This window comes from Ursus americanus, chromosome 24 (genome assembly GCF_024610735.1).
Source record: "Ursus americanus isolate L20-20 chromosome 24, mUrsAme1.1.p, whole genome shotgun sequence".
NCBI lineage: Eukaryota > Metazoa > Chordata > Mammalia > Carnivora > Ursidae > Ursus > Ursus americanus.
The window spans coordinates 20,746,622-20,767,849 of NC_142150.1; the positions used below are offsets into that span (position 1 = coordinate 20,746,622).

The 21,228-nt window shown below is 52.2% G+C and overlaps 1 protein-coding gene across 2 annotated transcripts in view; it reads right to left on the reverse strand.

Annotated features, from left to right (window-relative positions):
- The window catches only part of ABTB2 (ankyrin repeat and BTB domain containing 2), a 170,158-nt gene that overhangs the window by 34,407 nt on the left and 114,523 nt on the right, over positions 1 to 21,228 (reverse strand). For both annotated transcript variants that reach the window (XM_087854740.1, XM_045808515.2), the window contains exons 2-3: positions 10,174 to 10,320; positions 3,795 to 4,008 (exon numbers count right to left, since the gene is read on the reverse strand). In XM_087854740.1, the coding sequence (XP_087710866.1) occupies positions 3,795 to 4,008; positions 10,174 to 10,320 (361 nt within the window). The remainder of the gene's footprint in view (positions 1 to 3,794; positions 4,009 to 10,173; positions 10,321 to 21,228) is intronic.

Genomic DNA, 21,228 nt, shown 5'->3' on the forward strand with positions numbered 1-21,228 from the left:
ATGCCGAGCTGCCAGCAGGAACGGCGCTCCGGGAGGGGGCAGGGAGTCTCCCTGTGCCAGGCTCTGCCGGGGGGGCCAGGGATGGGTGCTGGGAATGGGCAGGCAGGTGGGGCCGAGATGGCCCCGGGAGACCCCCCCCCCCCCAATCGGGTAGTCTTGAGAGTTTGAGGACCAGGGCTTAGCAACTGGGCACGGTGAAGAGCAAGGGCTTTGAGGTCAGACAGACCTGGTTCAAATCCCTGCCCAGCTGCCACTTAGCTACTGGATGCCCCCTCTGGCCTCATGCCCTCCTTTGTAAAATGGAGGTCATTCTGGCACCTATCTTGCTGATCTAGGGGGCACAAAAGAAACACAAGTAGGTAGAAAGGCCTTTTAGAAGGAAGAGCCGGCTGCCTGCTATGTGTCATCTCACTTTGTCCTCCCCACTTTACAGGCGAGGAGCCTGGAGCGTGGAGAGGCCTGTGCGGGAGGCTGGATCAGAGTCGAGGCGTCAGCGCCAAAGCCTGGACTGCTTTCCCTGGTGCTGCTGGCTCACTGCTGCAGCACGCGCACGGATGCTACAGTGCCCGGCTGTCCCTTGCTACGCCGCCCCGCCTGCCCACGCTGGGCTCCTACTGTTGCCGCAGCTCCCTCCTCCCACCACCTCCCTTCCCACACCCAGAGCAAGAGGCTCTGGGGAGACGGCCAGATACTCGGGCCCGACAGAGCCGGGCAGAGGCAGCACATGGCGTAGCAGGGGAGGCCATGATAAGCTTCACACAAGACAGACGGACGCATGTCCCACCCTCTATCAGCATGGATGCGGTCACACGGCCCCCCGTGGGAAGGAAGAAGGGTCATTTCCTCCAAGCAGACATCTGAGCATAGACTTAAGTAGACCATCAATGCTACCATGTGGCCAAACCCATGCCACCCCACTGAGCTCCTTAGCCCCTGTGAGCAAGGCAGTGGAAGAGGCCACTCAATCCCCACAGACCCAGGAATCCCCAAGCCATGCAATCCCGGAACGGGGGCCTCGGGACCACATTACGCCATCACACCGGCAATCAGAGGCTCTGTCCGATTCTGGCTGGGTGGACTTGGGACAGAGGGAGGAACTCCAAGAGTCAATGAAGTGGGGGTACAGGGGGCAGAAAGACAGCCAGCCATCCCCAGACTCACGAAAGCAAAGCTCTGTCACCCTGGAGCCAAGTCCGGCTATCTGTGTGCACGGAGAGAGGTTTCCCAGAGCTCTGGCGAGGGTACCAGCATGGCGGAGCCTTGAGGAGACGTGTGGTTTCGCCTGCCGTGGAACGCGAGCTCGGGTGGCCCCCAGGAAGGGCCGGCCAGGCTCCCCAGGGCCTGCCCAACCCGACGGAGTCCAAGCATGGCAGGATCCCCTTCGACAGCCAGGAGCCGGGCCACCACACAGCTGTCAGGCTGTCTGCCAGCCTGGGTATTTTTAGGGTGTCCTCCTTTTTGTGCCCAAATCTGAAATGTCTGGATACTTTTTTCCTAATGGCGCTTCCAATTCCTCATGTATCTAATACTCATTTGAAATGATTCATGGAAAAATGCCTTAGCTACCAATTCTTTTTGTGCCACAGACAGTGTGGATTTTAAATACTGAGATATCTACACACACACACACTTTGAAGCTCAGCGGCTACAATCACGTCCAGACAACAGCCCAGGTCATACCGAAACCCTGCCGCTGTGCTTTACAGCACGGGGGCCGGGAACTCTCCCAGGAGGAAAGCCAGGGGGCAGCCACAGATACAGTCAAGGGGTTCTGGGCGCAACGGCTACAGAGGAGCACCTCCCGGGCCTGCCCCACGGCCAACTGCCACGGCCACCGCCAGAGGGCCAAGCAGCCCAGGCCGGGGCAGTGGGCCCAAAGAAGGCTCCTCATCTTCTCCCAGCCACCTTTGCTTGGGTGATCGGGCCCCGTCTAGCACTGCTGGGACCTCACCAAACAACCAGCAAGACCCCCACCCTTCACATGTTTTCCTTGCCCTTTCTCCCTCCCAGCCAACTCTGGAAACCACAACCATTTCTCCACAAAGCAGAAACAGCTGCGGCCTAGGGCCTCTGCTCGGTTCCACCTTCCTGCCGGGTGCTTCCTTCAGGAAGCCTGGAGCCACCCCAGCCGCCTTCTTGCTCGGGGTCGGGCCCCACATTCACTGTCCTTCTCCAAGACGATGACAATCTAATAATGACCGTGGTCGTAATCACAGCAGCGGCAGCATTTACTGGGAACCTACTACGTGTGTGTCACCGGGCCACTGCTGCTTTGTCTCTTGTCATGAAAGACAGTACTGCATGTGTAGTGGTTGGGAGCAGAGCCTCTGTGGCCTTGGCAAATTATCAAATCTCCCTGCCTCCACTTCCTCATCTGTCAAATGGGGCCGTGAAGCACGCACGTTTCCTGTGGGTGCACTCACGAGGGCACACGTGTCAAGTGCTCAGCACGGTGCCTAGAGCCCAGTAAGCGCTCAGGAAACGCCATCACGATCCAAACCCTTACAACCGCTTCGTTCCCACCCCGTTCACAGCAGAGGCGGCGGAGGCTCAGGGAGACCTGAAACCTTGCATAAAGTTCTCGAGCTCCATGAACGCCGTTTGTGCCCAGACCCCTTGACTCCCGGGCCACTGCATTGCCAGCCTGCCATGTGTGTTGTATGTCTGCAGGATTTCCCGTATTTTCATGATGGCTGTCTTGAATGAGCTGGGGTGCATTGCCCCTCTGTGTTCTGTGACCGTGGGGGCACAGGAGTAGTGGGCCTGGTGGTGGAGCAGGCGTGAGGACCGCAAAGTTGATGAGACCCAGCGCCTCTCAAAGGCAGCAGCCAGCTGGGGTGGAGGCCTGGGAAAGCGGCAGCCTTCGCTCTTCAAGGCTGTAGGTCAGCTTCCTTCACCATGTGGCACAAAGCCCCTTAGGCTCACTCCCTCTCCAGGGCCTGCTGAGTGGTGGAAGGCGTGCCGATGATGCTTTCTAAACCAAGGGCCAGTCTTACTCACTCCCAGGACCTTTAAGCACGCAACTCTTGAGCCCCCAGACAGACCCTGCCGGGCGGCCATGTTAGCCACCAGCCAAGGCTCATGCCAGTGTATGTGATGTTTTGGGCAAATTATAAAAAAGCATCCTCTCTAGGGAGAAAAATTTAAAAGGCAGCCCTCTGAGTAAGACCAACTAGAAAAGGCACCTGGTCTTCAGGCTGATATGACCTTGTGGTTGTCTCCCACTTGTGCCCCTCAGTGGGTCCCCTTGTACAGTGCAAAACCTTCACATCTGTTCTTAGCAGCCCTGCTCCCAGCCGGGGAAGGGTTAGGATCCTGTAGAGAGAGCAGCAGGCCTGGGTCCTGCGGCTATGCAACCACTAACCTACCAGAGCCACAGTGCTCTTGTCGGTGACATGAGCGGACAGGGCAGAGCAGGCCTTAGATCCCTACCAGCAATGGGAACGGTGGCATCACCACGATCACAAGAGGTGACAGCTACCATCGACGGAGGGCCCGTTCCTACCCAGACACCGTCCTGAGTGCTTTTCCTTGGAGCCCTCGCTCACTCAATTCTCACAGGCCCCTTTCCAGGCAGCTGTGAATACCTGTTTTTATAAAAGGGGCGACTGAATGTCGGAGAGCCCAGGAAGTGGGTGCTAGAGCTGGAACCTCCGAGACAGAAGCCAAAATCCACTCTGAGCCTCGACGATCCCGGGCCACCCCCACCCAGGGTGAAGAGCACGACCGCAGGCCAGGGCCAGGCCCCTGTTCGCTGCATCGCCCCTGCTGAGCAGCCCCAGGGAGACCCCTACCGTTCGTTGTTCAGGGCCATCCTCGGGGGGTCCAGGTTGGGGTTCTCCATGGATTCCATCTGCGGACAGCGCAGGAAGTAGTAGAGCGTGTGGAGGGCGTCGGGGGACCAGGTGATGGGCTGCGGCGGCTGGCGGGCCTGGCGGGCGGGGCTGGAGCCCGGGCACAGCGGGCGCCGCCCCTGCATGTGGTGCATGGCGCGGGACACCAGGTCACCTGCGGGGAGGGCGGACAGGGAGAGAGAAGTTTGAGTTCACCACCCCCATCCTTCCAAGGCTCCTTGTGGCTCCAGAGAAACAGCTCCAGAGAAACAGCTCCCCTGGCTGCGGCGTGTAATTGCTGTTAACCCTGGAGCCAAAAGGCGGAGGTGGGGACAGTCACCTAGACACAGGAGAGCAATTTCACTTTCCTTTCACTGCCAGTCTCGCCTGCACAGCCGAACTACAGACTTGGCAGGGCCGGTCTCCTTCAGAACTTATGCTAATGTGGTTTCTCTTTCGACATCCCCCCTCCCTCCACCACCGCAGGGGCCTTTCCCCAGCTCTTTGACCAAGGCAGTCCCGGCCTCCAACACCCAACGCCAGGCTGCGCGGTGGTCCTCTGCCGTGCCGTCTGGCGTAGAGCCCAGGCGCTTCTGCGGGGCAGGTCCCTCCATCTGCAACATGTCAGGTTGGACGACCGCTGCCACCAGGCCTGAGTGCTCACTGCGTGCTGAGTGTTCGGTTTCCCAGGAACAGAATTTCATCTGATCCTTTTAACGCTGGGGCCCAGTATTATCCCCATTTTACAGGTGACGAAATTGAGGCTTATCTGGTAAACACACACTTAAGTGACCCCTATGTCTCCCCGGTCACAGGGAGGCTGTGGTGCTCAGAGCTTAACCAGCCAAGATCCTGTGGTTAGTAAACGGTAGAGTCTAGATTTGAATGCAGGCATGAACCGAACTGTGACCCAGGCCTGACCCGCTGAGGTCTGTGGGGTCCTCAGGTCCCCATATCCTGCGCTGTGTTACTACCCAAGTCGAGGCTTTTCAATATCCCACTGGCCTGGGACAGGAAATGTCCCATCATTGTGTGAGGCCACAATGCTGAGACAGGATGGGCCACGCAGCCCCAGGCACCTGCGGGCCCCTCTGTTCTGGGAAGAGTGGCACCCTTCCATTCTCCTCAGGCCTGAGAACTGAGGGGGGCCTTGCCTGTGGGCCAGCTCCCCCCCACCCGTGGCAGTTCCTTAGAGATAGCCCCTTCCAAAGAAAGCCTCTGGACAAGGCTGGCCCTAAGGCGAGAGAAACGAGCAGGTCTGAATCTGGTGAAGGGCATTCAGTGTGGCAGAACCAGCTCTTTTATTCAATTAACCTTCAGGATACAGCCTCTGTGAGTCGGGTTCTCTGCTCCGCTGCGTCCCGAACACCCTGCACAGGGTCTACTGCACGACAGGTGCCCCCGAAACATTTACAGAATCAAGAAATAGTCTTACATATTCATTTCATTTTAAAGTACAGCTTCTGGTAGGGCTTGACCTGAGCCCATTAGTGGCCAAGTTCCCCTAGGACAGCCTCAGTGACGGTGTCTGGCTTCCAAGCAGGGAAATCTCCTAGAACTGGAGATCTCCACTAGCAAAGAGACCTCCATGCCTCCCTGCCCTTCCTCTCTCCACACCTGACTCTGCTCATCCCTGTGACTGTAGCTCGCTGCCTGGGTACCTTGCGACTTACGGACACCTGGCTCCCATCCCCAAGACTGATTTACTTGGTCTGGGCAGGACCCAGGCATCCACTTTTGCAGAAGTTCCCTCGGTGAATCTCATGTCCAGTGACATTACGGAATCGCCAGGTTAACAGATGAGAGCCCAGATTCCAGAGTCAGATACACCTGGCTTCCAATCAGAGCTCTGCTATTTCCAACCATGTGCCTCACAGAAGTCTCATCAGAGCCTCCATTTCCTCATCTGTAAAATGGGATCTACCTATCTAACCTCAACATTGTGAGGATTCAAATAAATAGTAAGTGTACAGCACTTAACATCATGCTTGGCACAGAGTACTTGGTGAAGGTGAAATACAACACTATTATTATTACTGTCCTATTCCTATCATTCCTCTACCCTCCAGGCCACCTTCCACGGTGCTCTTCCTTCCCGGATTCTTTTCCATGCAGTCAAGCCCTGCCCCGCATTTCCCAGGATGGGCGGAGTCTTAGCCCTGAGATGCCAGGTCCCAGCCCTGCCCTCGGGCTCCTGGGTGGCAGAAACTGGCGTGGACAAGCCCCAGGCCAACCTGTCTCACAGCAGCTAGTAGTACGGCTAAGTTGGCTGCACTAAGCTGAAACCTGGCTTCCATCTCTCATGGTCAAAATATCATACCTTTTGGTAGCATCACAGGACCACAAGGAGGCGAAGTCAGAGAGTCCCTGATAGCATCAAAGAGAGACCTTGTGGAAACACTTCAAAGGCTTGACAAGGTAGAACCATTATCATTAATTATGTTTATGATTGTTTTATTGTTATTGGTGTAGAACCCTTTTGGCAGCACATTTCCAGCCAGAATGCAGGCAAGAAAATCAAGGAAGAAATGGAAGCGACCCTTAAGCATTCCCTAAAAGGAAGTCGGGTACAAAAAGAGGCCTTCCGAAGAGTGGGGGTGTGGGAAGGGCCACAAAGGCAGCAGAATGGCTGCTGGAGAGGCAGGTCCCCCGCCTCTCAGCTCCAGGCCCAGCTGCATGCCATCAGTCCCTCAGACCAAGAAGCAGGTGCCTGCGGACAACTCTGATCAGGCGTCTGAACACTCCCGCTGCTCAGCAGCCCTCCTTTCCGGCCAAAGCCAACCGCTCCCCTCGGGTGTTCTCCCCAGGGGGATCTTCCTCCCTGCCACTTCATATTTTCTAGGCTGGAGAAATGGGAAAAATAGACTAAATCTCATCTAATCTCCACAACCTCCCTGTGAGGGAGGTATTTCCATTTTACAAACGAGGAAACAGGCTCACAGAAGTTAGAGGATTCGTCCTGGCTGTACTAGTAAGTGGACCAGCTTGGACTCAACCTGGGGACCCTGAATCCCAAACACATGCTCTGGGCCATGGCTCATGAAAGTGTGGTCTGTGCCCTGAGACAGGCCTGCAAACTGTGTGTTACTGTTTGATATTGGGTCACAACAAGCTAATTCTAGAAACTGAGAGTGAGCTTTAAAAAAGTCTCATGGCAATTGGACAGAGTGATCTTCTAATCATTTTTTAAAAATTGGCTTGCATTTTACATGTCTTTGGTTTCATGCTTCTCGACATGCGTTTTCTATTCTATTTTACAAAGGTTTCGGTCTGCAGCAGAGCGGGGGCCCAGCACCCGTGTCCGTCACCGCAGCGGACTTGAGAAGTCCTGGCCCAGACCGGCCTGCACTCTTGCTCTAGTGCACGTGGGTGCTCTGAGCTGCTCCAGAAAGGTCCTTGTACTTGAGCGTCAGTTGATCCTAAGCTCGGTGAAACCTCAGTCTGAAGTCCAGAAACGCCCATAAGGCGCAGAAAAGCAAGCCCACACGGCTGGCTAATCGCGAGAGCCTCGGTGAGAAGAGCTGTGGGCTTCTCGTCTGTCCAACCCTCATCGTGAGCCATCAGATAAAAACGGCAGGCAAGAGTCTGCAAGGTAACTCTTCAAAATGAGCCTATACCACCCAGCTACCTTTAAAAAGAAATGCTTCATTTTGTTTATGTGGTATTCCCTCCCACTTACCTTTTTGTGGGGAGAGAGGGACAGGGAAAAATACAAGTGCCTACATTCCCTCTGCAGCTGGGCCTGATGCAAGAAGGAAACTTCTAAACCACCTGGCAGGCCGGTCCTGGCTAGGTGCAGGGAGTTAATGCCTGTTCAACCCGCGGTAAACTTTCGGGTACGAGGAGCTCGGTGCCAAGTATCACTAGCCTCGTTAAGTTCCTCGGTCTTGGAGAGAAAATCTGCATTATCGGCCTCCATCTTCGTCTCCTCCCTCCTTCACAGTGGGTTAGCAAAAACCCTGGTTTCAGGGTGGGGAGGTGGGGCAATGTGACATATGATCCAGCCTGTTTGGTCGTCTGTGAAAGGATGCGAAGGGGTATGCTTCTTCCCTTTGCCCCGAGGAGCGGCTGGGCCAGGGTGTGGACCCATCCTAGGTGGGTTTTAGGAGGCAAACACTGGACAATACAGAACTCATTCCTTTCCACACACACACATGGCGTCAGGGACTATTCTAATCATGGGTACAGTACAGCAGGGAACAAAACAGAGAGAGTCTATTCTCATGAAGCTGACATTCTATTCAGGGGAAAGTAAATATGAGATACATTTTATAAGATACATTTTACATATTTACAAGTGAATATGAGATACATTTTAAGTGGTGACCAGTGCTTTGAATGAACTCAAGTTGTAAGGGGGGAGCCCGAGGAATGAGAATGGGGTGCTCATCTATACAGGGGGTGCTCAGGGAAGGCCTGTCTAATAAGGTATCATTTGTGCAGAGACTTGAGGAAAATGAGATGAAGGACCAACATGGCTGAGTGTCTGGGGGAAATGGTCACAGGCAGAAGGGAGGAGCCAGTGCAAAGGCCCTGGGGAGGGAGGATCTTGGTCAGGAGGGAGTACAGTCCACAAGAGAAGAGTAGTAGGCGACGAAGCCAGATCATATATTGGATTCGGGCTGTGGTGAAGAGTTTGGATTACGCTGAGCGAGCTGGGAAGCCATGGGAGGATGGAGGGATATTCAGCAGAGGAGTGACACAATCCAATTTGTGTTTGACATGGCCCTAAATTGGGCTGAGTTGATAGGAGAGGGGGCGGCAAAAGGGGTAAACTAAACTTGGGATATTTTTAGAAGGTAGAACCAATAGGGGCTGAATGATAAGGGCAGAATGATGACAAGTCCTTCTCTTGAGGAAAGTCTCTGAATGGTCCTCCCTTTGCCTGGCTGTGGACTGTCATGGGCACAGAGGCTGCCATGGTAAAAGGCAAAGGATCAGACTCCAATCCTGATCTCAGCTGCCTGAGATGCTGGTGGCCGGGCTGCTGGCCACATCTAGGAAGCCCACAGGCCCAGGCAATTAGAAGGGTGGCCACATAAACCAGACATACCTAAGCCTACTTCCTACAGGGTCCTGGGGCAGTCATGCACTGGCCCTGACTTCTGTGATGCCCCCAGGAGACAGAAAGCTGGAAGTCCTGCTTTCTCTCCCAGCCCTATGATGAATCTGCCTTATGACCTTGAACCAGGCACTTTCTTTCCTGCTCTGGGAAGGAGGAGGAAGGAGGTGGGGGAAGAAGGATGGAGGGAGGAAGCTGTGTCCTGAAGAAGCAAAAAGGTTGCCATTCACCATTCAGAAAGCTCAAAGAAGGGGTGCCTGGGTGGCACAGCGGTTAAGCGTCTGCCTTCAGCTCAGGGCGTGATCCCAGCGTTATGGGATCGAGCCCCACATCAGGCTCCTCCGCTATGAGCCTGCTTCTTCCTCTCCCACTCCCCCTGCTTGTGTTCCCTCTCTCGCTGGCTGTCTCTATCTCTGTCAAATAAATAAATAAAATCTTAAAAAAAAAAAAAAGAAAGCTCAAAGAAATCACAAGTGGGAAGGGCGAGAGCAGAGTGAAACTGCACCTGTTTCCACACCGTGCACTTCACCCCTGTGTGTGTCCCAACCCGTCACTGGGCGGTCTCATGGGGCCACAAGGGAGAACTAAGGAGGTGGAGTGTGCAGTCTGATTTCTTAAATAACTGGGACAGCGAGAGAGAGATCAGGAGATGCATGAGATTTCTTGCCTAACAGTCTCTTTTGAAGCAGCTGCCAAACAGTAATGACCTAGACTAAGGGGTCTCCATCTGTGTTCTGCAGGGCTCTGAGATACCAGGAGAAGCCCAGGGCCACTGCAGGGCTGAGGCCACCCCAGCATAAGCAACTTCCGCCAGAGGAGCTCTGCTTTTATCTTCCATTCTCTACACTGAGATTTCAGGGGGCACTTTAAGAAAGAATAGCAATTGTAAATGTGGAGCAGTGTGGCCCAGGCAGGTGAAACAAATGAACGAATCGGGCCAGCTGTAAAATACTGAGCTATGTGACACTGCAGGGAACACGTGCTGCCCACCTTGCTGCTCCTTAGCTCCCCCGATCGCTGCCTTGCAGGAATGGGGTGCAGAGGCACGAGGTCATCTGATTTTTCAAGAGAAACCAGAGATCCAAATCTGCCTATGACTCAGCCCACATGCTAACCAAACCATACATGCTTGTGGGTCTCCAGTTTGCCATCTCTGGCCTAGAAAGATCTGGCTTTCAGAGACAGTGTGGAGGAGGGGCAGGAGGCTGGAACCTAGAAGGTGAGCTCTTCCCTGACTTCTCCCTTAGAGCCAGCTAGACTGGGATGCCCCACACTTACTCAGCTCTGAGATGCTTCCCACACAGGTGGCCAGGAGGGACTGCTCCAGGGTCCGGAGCTCCAGCTGAGCGTAGGCGTCGGCTCGCTCGTCGTGGCCCAGGGACCCACCGTTGTAAGGGCTGAAGTATGCGGGGAGGGAGAGGACACCTGTGGGGAAACAGGCAGACAGGTAAGTTCAGGAAGGAAGCCAAGGTCCACAGGCCCAGCCCTGCAGCTTCTGATAGAGCGGGGGTGGGGGTGGGGTGGTCCGTGGGCAAACCTCAAAGCTGTACTTGAGGACATCTGAGTTCTCCAGAAGCCAGAATGAGGAGCAGCCTGCTTGTAGATGCGGTTTCTTGGAGCTGCATAAGGAACCAGCCTACACGAGCTCATGGGCCATAAAAGAATTCATTCACTCCTTTGCTTCTTCATTCACGGAATATTCAGAGCGTCCTTGGCCCAGGCCCTGTGACATTCAGGATGCTGGGGTGACAAAGAGACCTGGCTTTGCCTTCAGGGACCTCAGGGGATGTGAATGTCCACCGTGTCCACCCAAAGGGTGGACCCCCCCCCCAAGTCCTCTCACTTCCTCATGTTGCCCCCTTTCCTTCTTCCTGGCGACGAAGAGACGAGGACAAACCACAGAGAAAGCGATGCTGTCTTCTGCACTCCAAGAAGGGGAAGCATCCCAGCCACTGGCCAAGTCCAATTAGTGTTTTTCATTAGCACTGCAGTGCCAGAGGGACAGAGCTGTCAGAAGCAATCCCAGAGGGTGACAGCCTGCAAATTTCTCCAACTCAATGTGTGGCTTCTTAGAAAGCACCAGAAAAGCAAAATCAGAACGGCTTAAAATTACATGTTGGTTCTTAAGAGCCCGTGGCCACAGAGATTCCCAGCCTTCGGTAACTGCCGTTTCTTTGGTCAATGCATCTTTGTCCGACACCCCCTGAACTTTTTTTTTTTTTTTTTTAAAGAAAAATACCCACAGGAATTTAATCGGTCACTTTTGGGAAGATCTCTTAAAATTCCTTGAGAGAGCTGGAGAGCCCCTGGGATGTGGCCAAATCCGGGTCAGAATTCCCTATCCTGCAAGCAGAAATGTAACGAGGATGGCGCCAGCCAGAGATGGTAAAGCAGAAAGGTCAAGACCGGGCCTCGGAGCTGGAGCGTTTGGGTTCCTCATTCCGGCCCTGTCACTTAACCAGCAGTGTGATCTTGGGCCAGTGACTTCCTTCTCTGTGCCTCGGGTTCCCTGCACGGTAGCCAGGATAAGGCAGGATAAGGCAAGCAGCTGGTTCGCAGCGTAGCCGTGAGGACGAACGGAGCTGTGATGTCCGTGCTTGCACCATGCGCGCCTCCGAGGAAGGGCTCTGTGGGGAGCTCTTGCTGTTATTTCTGCTATGCGTTGGGAATGGAGGCTTAATTTACACCACAAATTTATTCTTTCTGCAAGGTAGGCACTGCTGTCTCCAATTTAGATATTGGGGGACCGACGTTCAGAGTTTGAATAACTTGTTCAACTTAGTGGCAGAGCCAGGAGCTGAATCTGGATGTGACAGGCTCTCAAATGGGTACATTTCCCCCTCTTGTAAGCCCACATCCGAGGAGCACCCCACTGAGGCTCACCTATGGTTGTCCCAGTGCGGTGGCCCGTGCGTGTGCCAATACTGTCATATTACCACTGCCCGGTTCACCCCAGAAGTCCCCCGCTGTCCCACGGGGCAAACACGCATGGCAGTCTTCCTCCTGCCCAGACCTTGGCAGTGTTCTCTGACCTCTCTGCAGGCTCAGCTGACAGTCCACCCGGCCCTCTTCGCCTGGCCTCCCCCTGACCCAGCCTTCCTGCCTCCTCTGTGCTGCCTTACTGCTCTCCAAATCCCCCGTCACCCCTCCTGCCTGGCAGCGGCCCCTCCCATCACATTTGGGTCCCACAAGGCAAAGCAGGGCATCACAGCACTTCCTCAAAGCACTGTTCCCAGTGGGGGAAGGGGGAGGGCATGATGGGGTTCCTCCTGCTCCCCAGCCCTGTGCCCCAACGCAGAAATTCTCCCTGATGGCTGAGTACCCAAACACATTAGGAAGAGCTGGCTCTGAGCATTAAAACAAGTAAAACAAAAGAGAATTCGCTCCCCTCCAACACACACACACACACACACACACACACACACACACACACAAGAGAATTCGCTCCCCTCCAACACACACACACACACACACACACACACACACACACACACACACACAGCGCAAACATTTGGGAGAGTTTCCACACATCGAGGGGTCCTGTGCAGGCTCTGCTCCCCCTCCCTTCTCCATTATTAATCTACGGAAACAACACTGGGGACATGTGGATCAAATTTACAGTGCTTAGAGCAAGGGAAAAGGAAATTCAGCTGATTTGTCAAAGGATTCCCAGAGAGAAATGTTATGTCAATGGGTCCAGTAACAGGAGCTGGCGGGTCCATTAATAATAGTTCCCGTTTTCCTAGTCATCGCCCACCATAGGGGCTTCCATTTCATATTGTGGCAAAAGTAATTATGAACCTATTATTAATAATAATTGATGGCATCACAGCTTTTGCATAGAACCTTTTGCTTTTAAGAGATGTTTAGCATTGAGCAACGCATTCTGCCAGCGCGAGAGGCAGGGCGCTCAATGTCAGTAAGGGCCACGGCCGCTTGTCACTGAGGGCTTCCTGTGTGCCGGGCACACACGATCCCCTTTAATCCCCCAAACTTCATGACGTACTCTCTGCACCCATCTCGCAGATGAGGAAACCGAGGCCCCCAGAAGACTTGCCCAAGGTTCCTAAGGGGCAGACACTGTCCTGGGGCTAGAATTTCAATCTCTTGGGTCCCAAACTGTAACCAAATGACGCCCTGACTGCGGCTGCCTCGTCCTTTGAACAGTCCCGGGAGATTTGTGAGAAGAGGGTTCCATTCTGTGTGGGCCTGGGGTTTGACAGGAGGAAAGAGAAGCTAAGAGCCAGAAATGGGACTTTCCTTTTAATGGGTCCCCGGGCACCTCTCGCCAAAGATCCCTGGAGGCCTCCCGTGGAAGTCTGCAGACGAAGGCTGTCCCCTTATTCCCTCGGATCTTTCCAGCACGCAGCTCTACAACTTGTGCTCCACATCTGCCCCCACAAAAGCCTTTTTAGTGTCAAATTCATATAAGGCTGTTCCGCAGCAGCTCTCACTGGAGATGGAAAATCTTTATGTCCTCTCAACACCTCAGGACCTTCTTTGCCCCACACACATTCCCAGCTTTATGATAGGGGCTGCCAGCACAAGGCCATTCTGGAAAAAGGGATTTCTCTCTCTCTCTCTCTCTCTCACACACAGCCAAAAGAAAAGAGCATCTCTCTCTTTTTCCCCCCATTTTTGTAAAATCCTTAAGAAAAATTTTTTATTTCAGTCCCGATTGAAAAGCAAGCATGGCGGACTGTTTCCCTTGGTGAGTTAATAAGGACATCCTTGATCAATCCCTGTTGAACTCTCTGAAAGTGACAGAGAAAACCGTCATGCATCACTCCATCATTCCTGCGAGCGATGTGACCCACGGAATTGCAAGCAGTAGGAAGCAGTTATCCTTTACCTCCCTGTCCTGTAAAATGAGCATCTCTGCTCAAACAATATCCCCCTCGAATGTGTTCCAGCGGCATGTGAACCTCTGCATTTCTCAATCTATACACAGAACCGTCACCTTCCCTCACTCAATTTTGCTCAATCTGGTTGCCCAACTCCCAAATCTCGGAACTCATTATCTCATTCCCCAAAGCGCGGCTGCCTCCTCCCCCATCCCCTCCTGAGCACAGCACCACATCCGCCCAGTTGCACAAGGACAGCCCGTGAGTCACCCTCATCCAGCCTCCCTTCTCCTCCTCCACCTACCCGACCAATGATCAACCACAAGCCTCACTGCTTTGACCACTGGGGCGTCTCACAACTCCACCGCTGCCCTGACCCCAGTCCAGGCCACTGTCTTCCCTCACCAGATACTCACCTGCCTCCTCCCACCAGTCTTGTCCCATCCTTGCCGGCCTTACTCTGGTCAGTACTCTTACTCACTTTGGCTTGGTACTCTTCAATGACTTCCTACCGCCCCACAACAAGGGCAAATCCCTTTCCACAGGTAACAACCGATCATTTTCTTTCTCTGAAATGTAGGCACAAAAACAGTTCTACCAGTGAATGGGGGAAATCCCCAGCACCTCCCAGGAAATCGGGGGAGTCAAGAAGCCTACGCATATCTGATCCCTATGTCTCCAAGCTGTTTTGTGAGTTGGGTCCCTTGGCTCTGCGCCAGCCCTGGGTTTGGAAAAGCAACATGCTTTCTTCCCAAGAGATTCTCCACCAGTGCCCAGAGAGGGCGCCACTGAGTCAGGTGGGAAAGCCACTGAGAGGAGGCCTGGGAACTGCGCCTTTTGCGGGCGGTTGCCAACCAGGAATCAACCTGGGTTTCAGTTCGAGGGGGCACCAGCGCCCCCAAGCAAGCAGCAAGCCAGAAGCAGATGGGCCGCACACGGGTTGACAAACCAGACTTCCAGTGCTAAGGCTTTTCAGAAGCAGGGCTCAGTCCAAAGGCCAAATCATTGGGGATTTCATTCTCTTCTCTGTGAAACACTGGGGTAGAGTCGTGGCTTCTCGAGTCTTCTGCACCGGGACCCTACGGTCCGACTGGCCTGTGTGCTGATGTGTAGCACTCAAACCTTCTCCCTGCTTTCATTCCACTATCTAACCTCCTAAGTATCAACAGCGGGAACGAATAGACCCTGTTGTTATGATTTCCTGGGGTTTAATTCCCCCCACAGCTAGCATACCCCCTCCCCAGTACACACACACAATTTTAAATGTAAAGATGTCTTTTTTGTGTGTGAAAACTGGATAGATTTGCGGTTCAGCTTTTCTGACCAGTCATCAAAAAACCATCAAGACTATAATATAACCGTACCCCCCCCCCAACTCAACAGGCTATTACCAGCGCTCTCCCCAGACTTGTAAATGTTCTTTTCAGGGCATGGGGACTCCAATGGGCCCAGATCCCCGTGCAAGCCTGCATCACCCGCCCCTGCCTGCAACACTCCCCACCAGCAACCGGCTCAGGGAAGCTCATTTGTGAAGGCAGCAAAGGCCACCGCCTGTCTCCTGTTCCTTTAAAATGAAAACCGGGATGCCGAGAATTACTCTTTTATTGCCCTTGTGAGGAAACTTGGCAGGGTGTATTCTGCTGGTTTTCTTAGGAGCTGGAAGCTTGGGTGGGGTTCAATCCATAAGCTTCTGAAAATAAAAATTATATTGCCCCACTGAACAGTTTCCAAATAGCCCACATAATCCAACAGTTTTTACTTTTTAAAAAGTGTTTCCATTCTCTGATCTGGAATTTTATATATAGCACGTTTAATGCCCAGTGTTGGATATTAGTCATACGGAAACAAAGTGCTGAAAAGTTAAAGCATGAATAGTTTTCAGAGAGACCCAAAAGGAGCACAAGGACAGTCAATTCTAGAAAAACGTCACTGAGTGGTATTTCTCCTGACATTCTGAATCAAAAAAAGGTTGGGGGTGGGTGTTGAGGCAACGGGCAGGGGGAGGGGAAGGAAATAAGAAGGAAAAACCTGGCGAACTGTCCATCATTCATGTGAAACTGATTCATCAAGAATAATCTAAAGGTTGTCCAGCTCGTGCCAGAACCCACCCGAAGATGAGACCACTATGCTATGAGGCTCAGGAGTTGAAGCAGGAGAAGATGAGAGCTGGGGGAGACCGGAGTATGGGCTGAGTTTGGGAAGCAGGTTTTCACCACAGGTTAATAAGGAATGGAGGGGCGCCTGGGTGGCTCAGTCAGTTAAGCATCTGACTCTTGACTTCAGCTCAGGTCAGGATCTCAGGCTCATGAAATTGGGCCCCACATCAGGCTCCACGCTGGGCACGGAGCCTGCTTAAGATTCTCTGTCCCTCCCCTCTCTAAAAAAATAATGAATGGAGATGGGCTACCACATAGTGAGTGGTACTGTAAGCCAGGAATGGGATGAACCCCAGCATGTGAACCCACGCGAAGACCTCAGCAGGGGTCTTATTACTCGTAGCAGGGAGCTAATACTGCTACCTGCTCCACATACCACTGAGGGACACCGAAGTTCAGGTGGCCGGGTCACTAGGCTAAGGTCACAAAGCTAGAAAATGGCAGAGGGGGATTCAGACCCAGCCTGTCCGACCCCGGTATCCACACGGGTCACCAGCACGGCACACCCTCCCATGTGGGGCCCTCCCCGTCCAAGCCAAGGGACAGACACTTGCTTCTGCGCGCGCCATTCCCATAGCGGTGTGCTTTCCCTTCTTTTTAGGGTCAGGACATTAAAAGCAAACAATTGTGCTCTGGTGCACACCTGACTCTGGCTAAGTTATCAGAACACGAGTGGCTAAAGATGGTCATCCAGTTGAGTCAGGCCAGGGGACTAGGAGCTCACTGTGGAACAGTAAAATCATAATGCACATTTATGACTGCCCAGGGAGCTGGGGGCCAGAGAACCCAGGGCAAGATCAAAGGCTGCTGAAGCAGAGCGCGCTCATTGCCAGCATCCCCAATTCTCTTTAAAAAGATGATTCAAAAGAAAACGGTAAAATGCAAACCTCACCAGGAATTCTGGGCTGGAATTCACCTCCCTCTGGAACCCGTGACCGTCCTGGGCCTGCTGGCAGAGGACCTGCTTGGGGAGCTGGCCTCTGGGCTGCCTCCTTCCCTCCAGCTGGCAGCAGCACCTCTGACCTCAGGGCTGACTCACCCAATTCTCAGGGGGCTCCAAGGGGGGCCGAGGATGTATGGGGGGGAGCGGGGCCACCATAAAACAACAACAACCCAACAAAGTAGGGCTGGGGGGGTGACCCCGGAATCTCCACGAAGAATGCTGCCTCCTCGGCATTCTGGCCACTGGTTTCATTAAGATACAGATTAGTTCTGTCCTAGATCAGGAGGATGGGTGTTGGGAACCCATCAAAGAACAAACTACTAGAGATCACGGATTGCTGCTTAATTTGGGGGGAGTGAAAAACCTAATAAAATGTAGTCTTTTCATTGCCATTTCCCTTCTTTGCAAGAGAGTGAAATAAAGCCAGAGTAACCAAGCAGATCAGTTTCAGGAAATTAAACCTAAAGGTGAACTCTGGAAAAACTGGCAACAGTCACAACATCGGGCAGTATGGGGCAGAAAACTCACAGTGACCCACTGAGCTTTTTCCCATGGAAAAACATCTCCATAGTGTTTAGAGTACTTTTTAAGAGATTCTGGGTGGCCTTACTGCAAAGCATTGATGTAACACATCAAGAACCTGAGTGACCAGGAAGCGTGAGTCTTGGAACTGTTGCCTCTTAAAAAAAGAAGCCACCACGTGACCAAGGTCCTTTGTCGAATGCCGTCCTTGACCCACACCAGGTGAGCACATGAATTCCTGTGAGCCAAGACCAACATAGAGCCACTTTTGTATAAAGGCACACATTCAATGTGCATGGGTGGGTACACACAGACATCACCCTAAAATATCGGCTTTTTCCGCTGTCCGTGCAACCCAGGTAAGAGCGGTTCTCTCTATGCTAGGGTTTTAAAAAGGTTTTGAATTACCATGCTTTGTAAACTTTTTTTTTTAAACAATACATATGATTTATTGGCATAGTAAAATGTGATTGTTATAAGGGAAATGGGGGACAGGGAGGGAGGGATATCCTTAGAGAATGAGGAGGGTGACCAATGTGCTTTTTTTTTTTTAATATTTTATTTATTTATTTGACACAGAGAGAGAGACAGCCAGCAAGAGAGGGAACACAAGCAGGAGGAGTGCGAGAGGAAGCAAGCTTCCCAGCGGAGCAGGGAGCCTGATGTGGGGCTCGATCCCAGGACCCTGGGATCACGCCCTGAGCCAAAGTCAGATGCTTAACAACTGAGCCACCCAGGCACCCCCCAATGCTGCTTCTGAGCAAAGGAAATCCGTAACTTCAAATGTGGCAGAAAATTAGTTATCAGAAATTAAATATTTATATAAGAAAACAAGCAAATGTTAAAAAGAAAAATACTACAATCTATTTACCTGTAAAGAGCCCAGAATGGAGGTCATCTATCATTAAGGATAGTTCTTTCTTTCTTTCTTTCTTTTTTAACTTTATTTATTTATTTGAGAGAGAGAGGGAGTGTGCACAAGCAGTGGGAGGGGCCAAGGGAGAGAGAGAATGAGCTGAGCAGGGGGACCCGACACAGGGCTCAATTCCGGGACTCTGGGATCATGACCTGAGCTGAAGGCAGACGCTTAACCAACTGAGCCACTCAGGAACCCCCAAAGACAGTTATTTCTGCATGGGAAAATTTAAGATGAATTTTTTTCTCCATTATTCTTCATACTTTTTTCCTACTAATTAAATAATGACCACATGTATTTTAATAAAAACAAAACCATTATTACAACCATTATGAGCTCATGGAGGCAAAAAAAAAAAAAAAAAGATAAATAAAAGGAAAACCTGGTTGTTTTATAGAAATACTACTATCAGAAAACAAAAAACAAAAAGGTAAGAAGAAAGGATATTCCTTTTGGAAGAAATCCAAGCAGAAACTGTTCTGCATTGCTAATGAGGGGGTAAGATTTTGTCTGCATGCCTCACTCTAAGAATCGGCCCCTCTGAGAGCCAGCACCTTCCCCTGGCCAGGGGGTGGTGTCTCCGGGTGACTCAGGGGCTGTGTCACCAGTTGGACTCCCGCGGCATCCTGATACCAGCTCAGCTGCACTGAGCCTGTGTGATCGTGACGTGGCCCACCCGGTGGCCTGGACCTCCAGTACCCACCACGGTGGGTGCAGGCTGCAAGGTGCTGGTAACTGAGGACAGGGACAGCCAGGAAACTCTTCACGCCACGTAACCAGAATCACCAACCAAGAAGAGGCGCCTCGGGCTGCCAGCACTGGTGTGGGGGTGCCCGTGGGCACGGGGATGGGAGAGGGGGCAAACCTCAGGCCAGGACTGTTCCTGAGCCACATCTCCTGCTAGGGAGCAGCACTGCCAGGAGGAAAAAGAGGGGAGCAGAGAAATCTTCAAGTGTCAGCCCAGAGGGGAGGAGAGGGAAAAATAAGCCAAGCACCTAACACACACACAAGTCACCCCTTGGGGGTTAAGAAAGTTGCAAAGATCACAAGGTCCAGGGCAGATGGCCAAGGCATTTATTAACAGATCATGAGCGCATTAGTCAGAAATTTCCTGCACTAGAGTTCTTCTAACAAATATAACCTGCTTCAGTCGGCTTTGGGTCCCACTCCAAAGGGTTTTGACTATTAGACTTTCTAGATGAGTTAACAGAATGAGTCAAAGAGAAGACGGTTTAAAATCCAGCTCCGAATCTTATTAGCTGTGTGACCTTGGACTACTTACTTCACATCTTTGAGCCTCAATGTGCTCATCTGTGAAAAAGGCTTAATAGCTCCTAGTTCACAGGACTGAGGATTAAAAGAGGTTAAGTGAGCATTTAGCAAAATGCCTGACACATAGTAAGTGTGTAATAAATGGGAATATTCTTATAAATGGCTTTACTGATTCCCAGCGCCAATGGCTTTGGAATAAAACCACCAGATACCATATTAAAGTAGTTACCACCATTAGGAGGAAGGGATGGACCCAAAGCCAATCTATCCCATTATTTTTTTAAAGACCATTGTGGCCTACATGGATACTAAATCATGCTTTACTCACAAAAGATGGGTTATTTATTCTGCATTTGTTCACTGACTCATTTATACAACAGCTATTTATTGATGACCTAATCATGCACCAGAAGTAGCTATGCTCTGGGGATAGAAAAGTGAACAGATAAGGTCCTTACCCACTTGATGTTTGCAGTATAAGGAAGGAGGGCGGACGGTATACCAGTCAAGTCAATATCGTGTGGACAGGGCTAGAGTCAGCACAAGGAGCCCAGAGGAGGGGTGTCCAAGCCAGATTTTCCAGGGCTAGTGGTTCAAGGAAGGCTTCCTGGAGGAAGGGACATCTCAGTTGATGACAAGTAAATGCCAGTCTGATGAAGGGTTGGGTGGGTCTTCCAAGGAGAGGAAAAGCCTACTTAGGAAGGGTCTGGGGCAGTGATAGGTTGGGGAGAGGCCCAATGGGACTTGTCATGAAGTTGTGTTTGTACAGCAAGCACATTATCTGTACTAGGGTATGTGTTTATTTGGCTAATGGAGATCATTGCCCTCTTTCCACCCACCCTTGGAGCCAGTGCTAATCCAAGGGTTAGCAAACTTTCTCTGTAAAGAGTCAGAGACTAAATATTTTTGGCTTTGCAGGTCTCGGTCACAACTGCTTGACACGGCCTGTGTACTGTGCATGTACAAGAGGCAAACATATGTGCGTGGCTGTGTCTCACGTATGAAGCTATAAACACAGATTGGCATTTCACATCATCTTCATGTGTCATGAAACAGCCTTCTTTTAATGAGCTTTTCCAACCATTTAAAAATGTAAAAGTCATCCTTAGCTTGTGGACCCTATGGAAACAGGGGTCAGGTGGGATGTGGCCCTGGGGCCACACCTGCTGACCCCTGTACTGATCCAGAGCCACCCGGAGGGACTGAGAGGGGGAGTGCAGAGGGATGGGCAGACTGCGACTGGCCTCGGGGGACGGGACGGGGGAGGGCACCGGTCACTAGAGTCTCACAGCCTGGGGCTCTGTCTTGAGGGCAACACAGACCCACTGAAAGGGTTCAAGCTGTTGAGTGCCATGGTCACACGCACATTTCGACAGAGAGATCAGGCAGCGGCGTGTGAACGGCTGGGAGGCAGCATCAGGCCGGGAGCCCATGCTGCTGGCGGACACCACCTTCTCCGCCCTGGGACTTCACAGTCCCAAACCCACACCGGCCGCTGCCTGGGCTCTTCCCACAAGAAAGCCGCGCATTTCTGTCACCTTTTGCAAGAAGCACTTCAACGTCAAAGACAGAGGTAGCAGATGGTAGTTTTTGGAACCAAAATTCAGCAAGGTACCATTTTTAAGGCCAAATAAGTGAAAACTGTATTTGACTACTTTTAAAATTGATGATGTTCCTAGG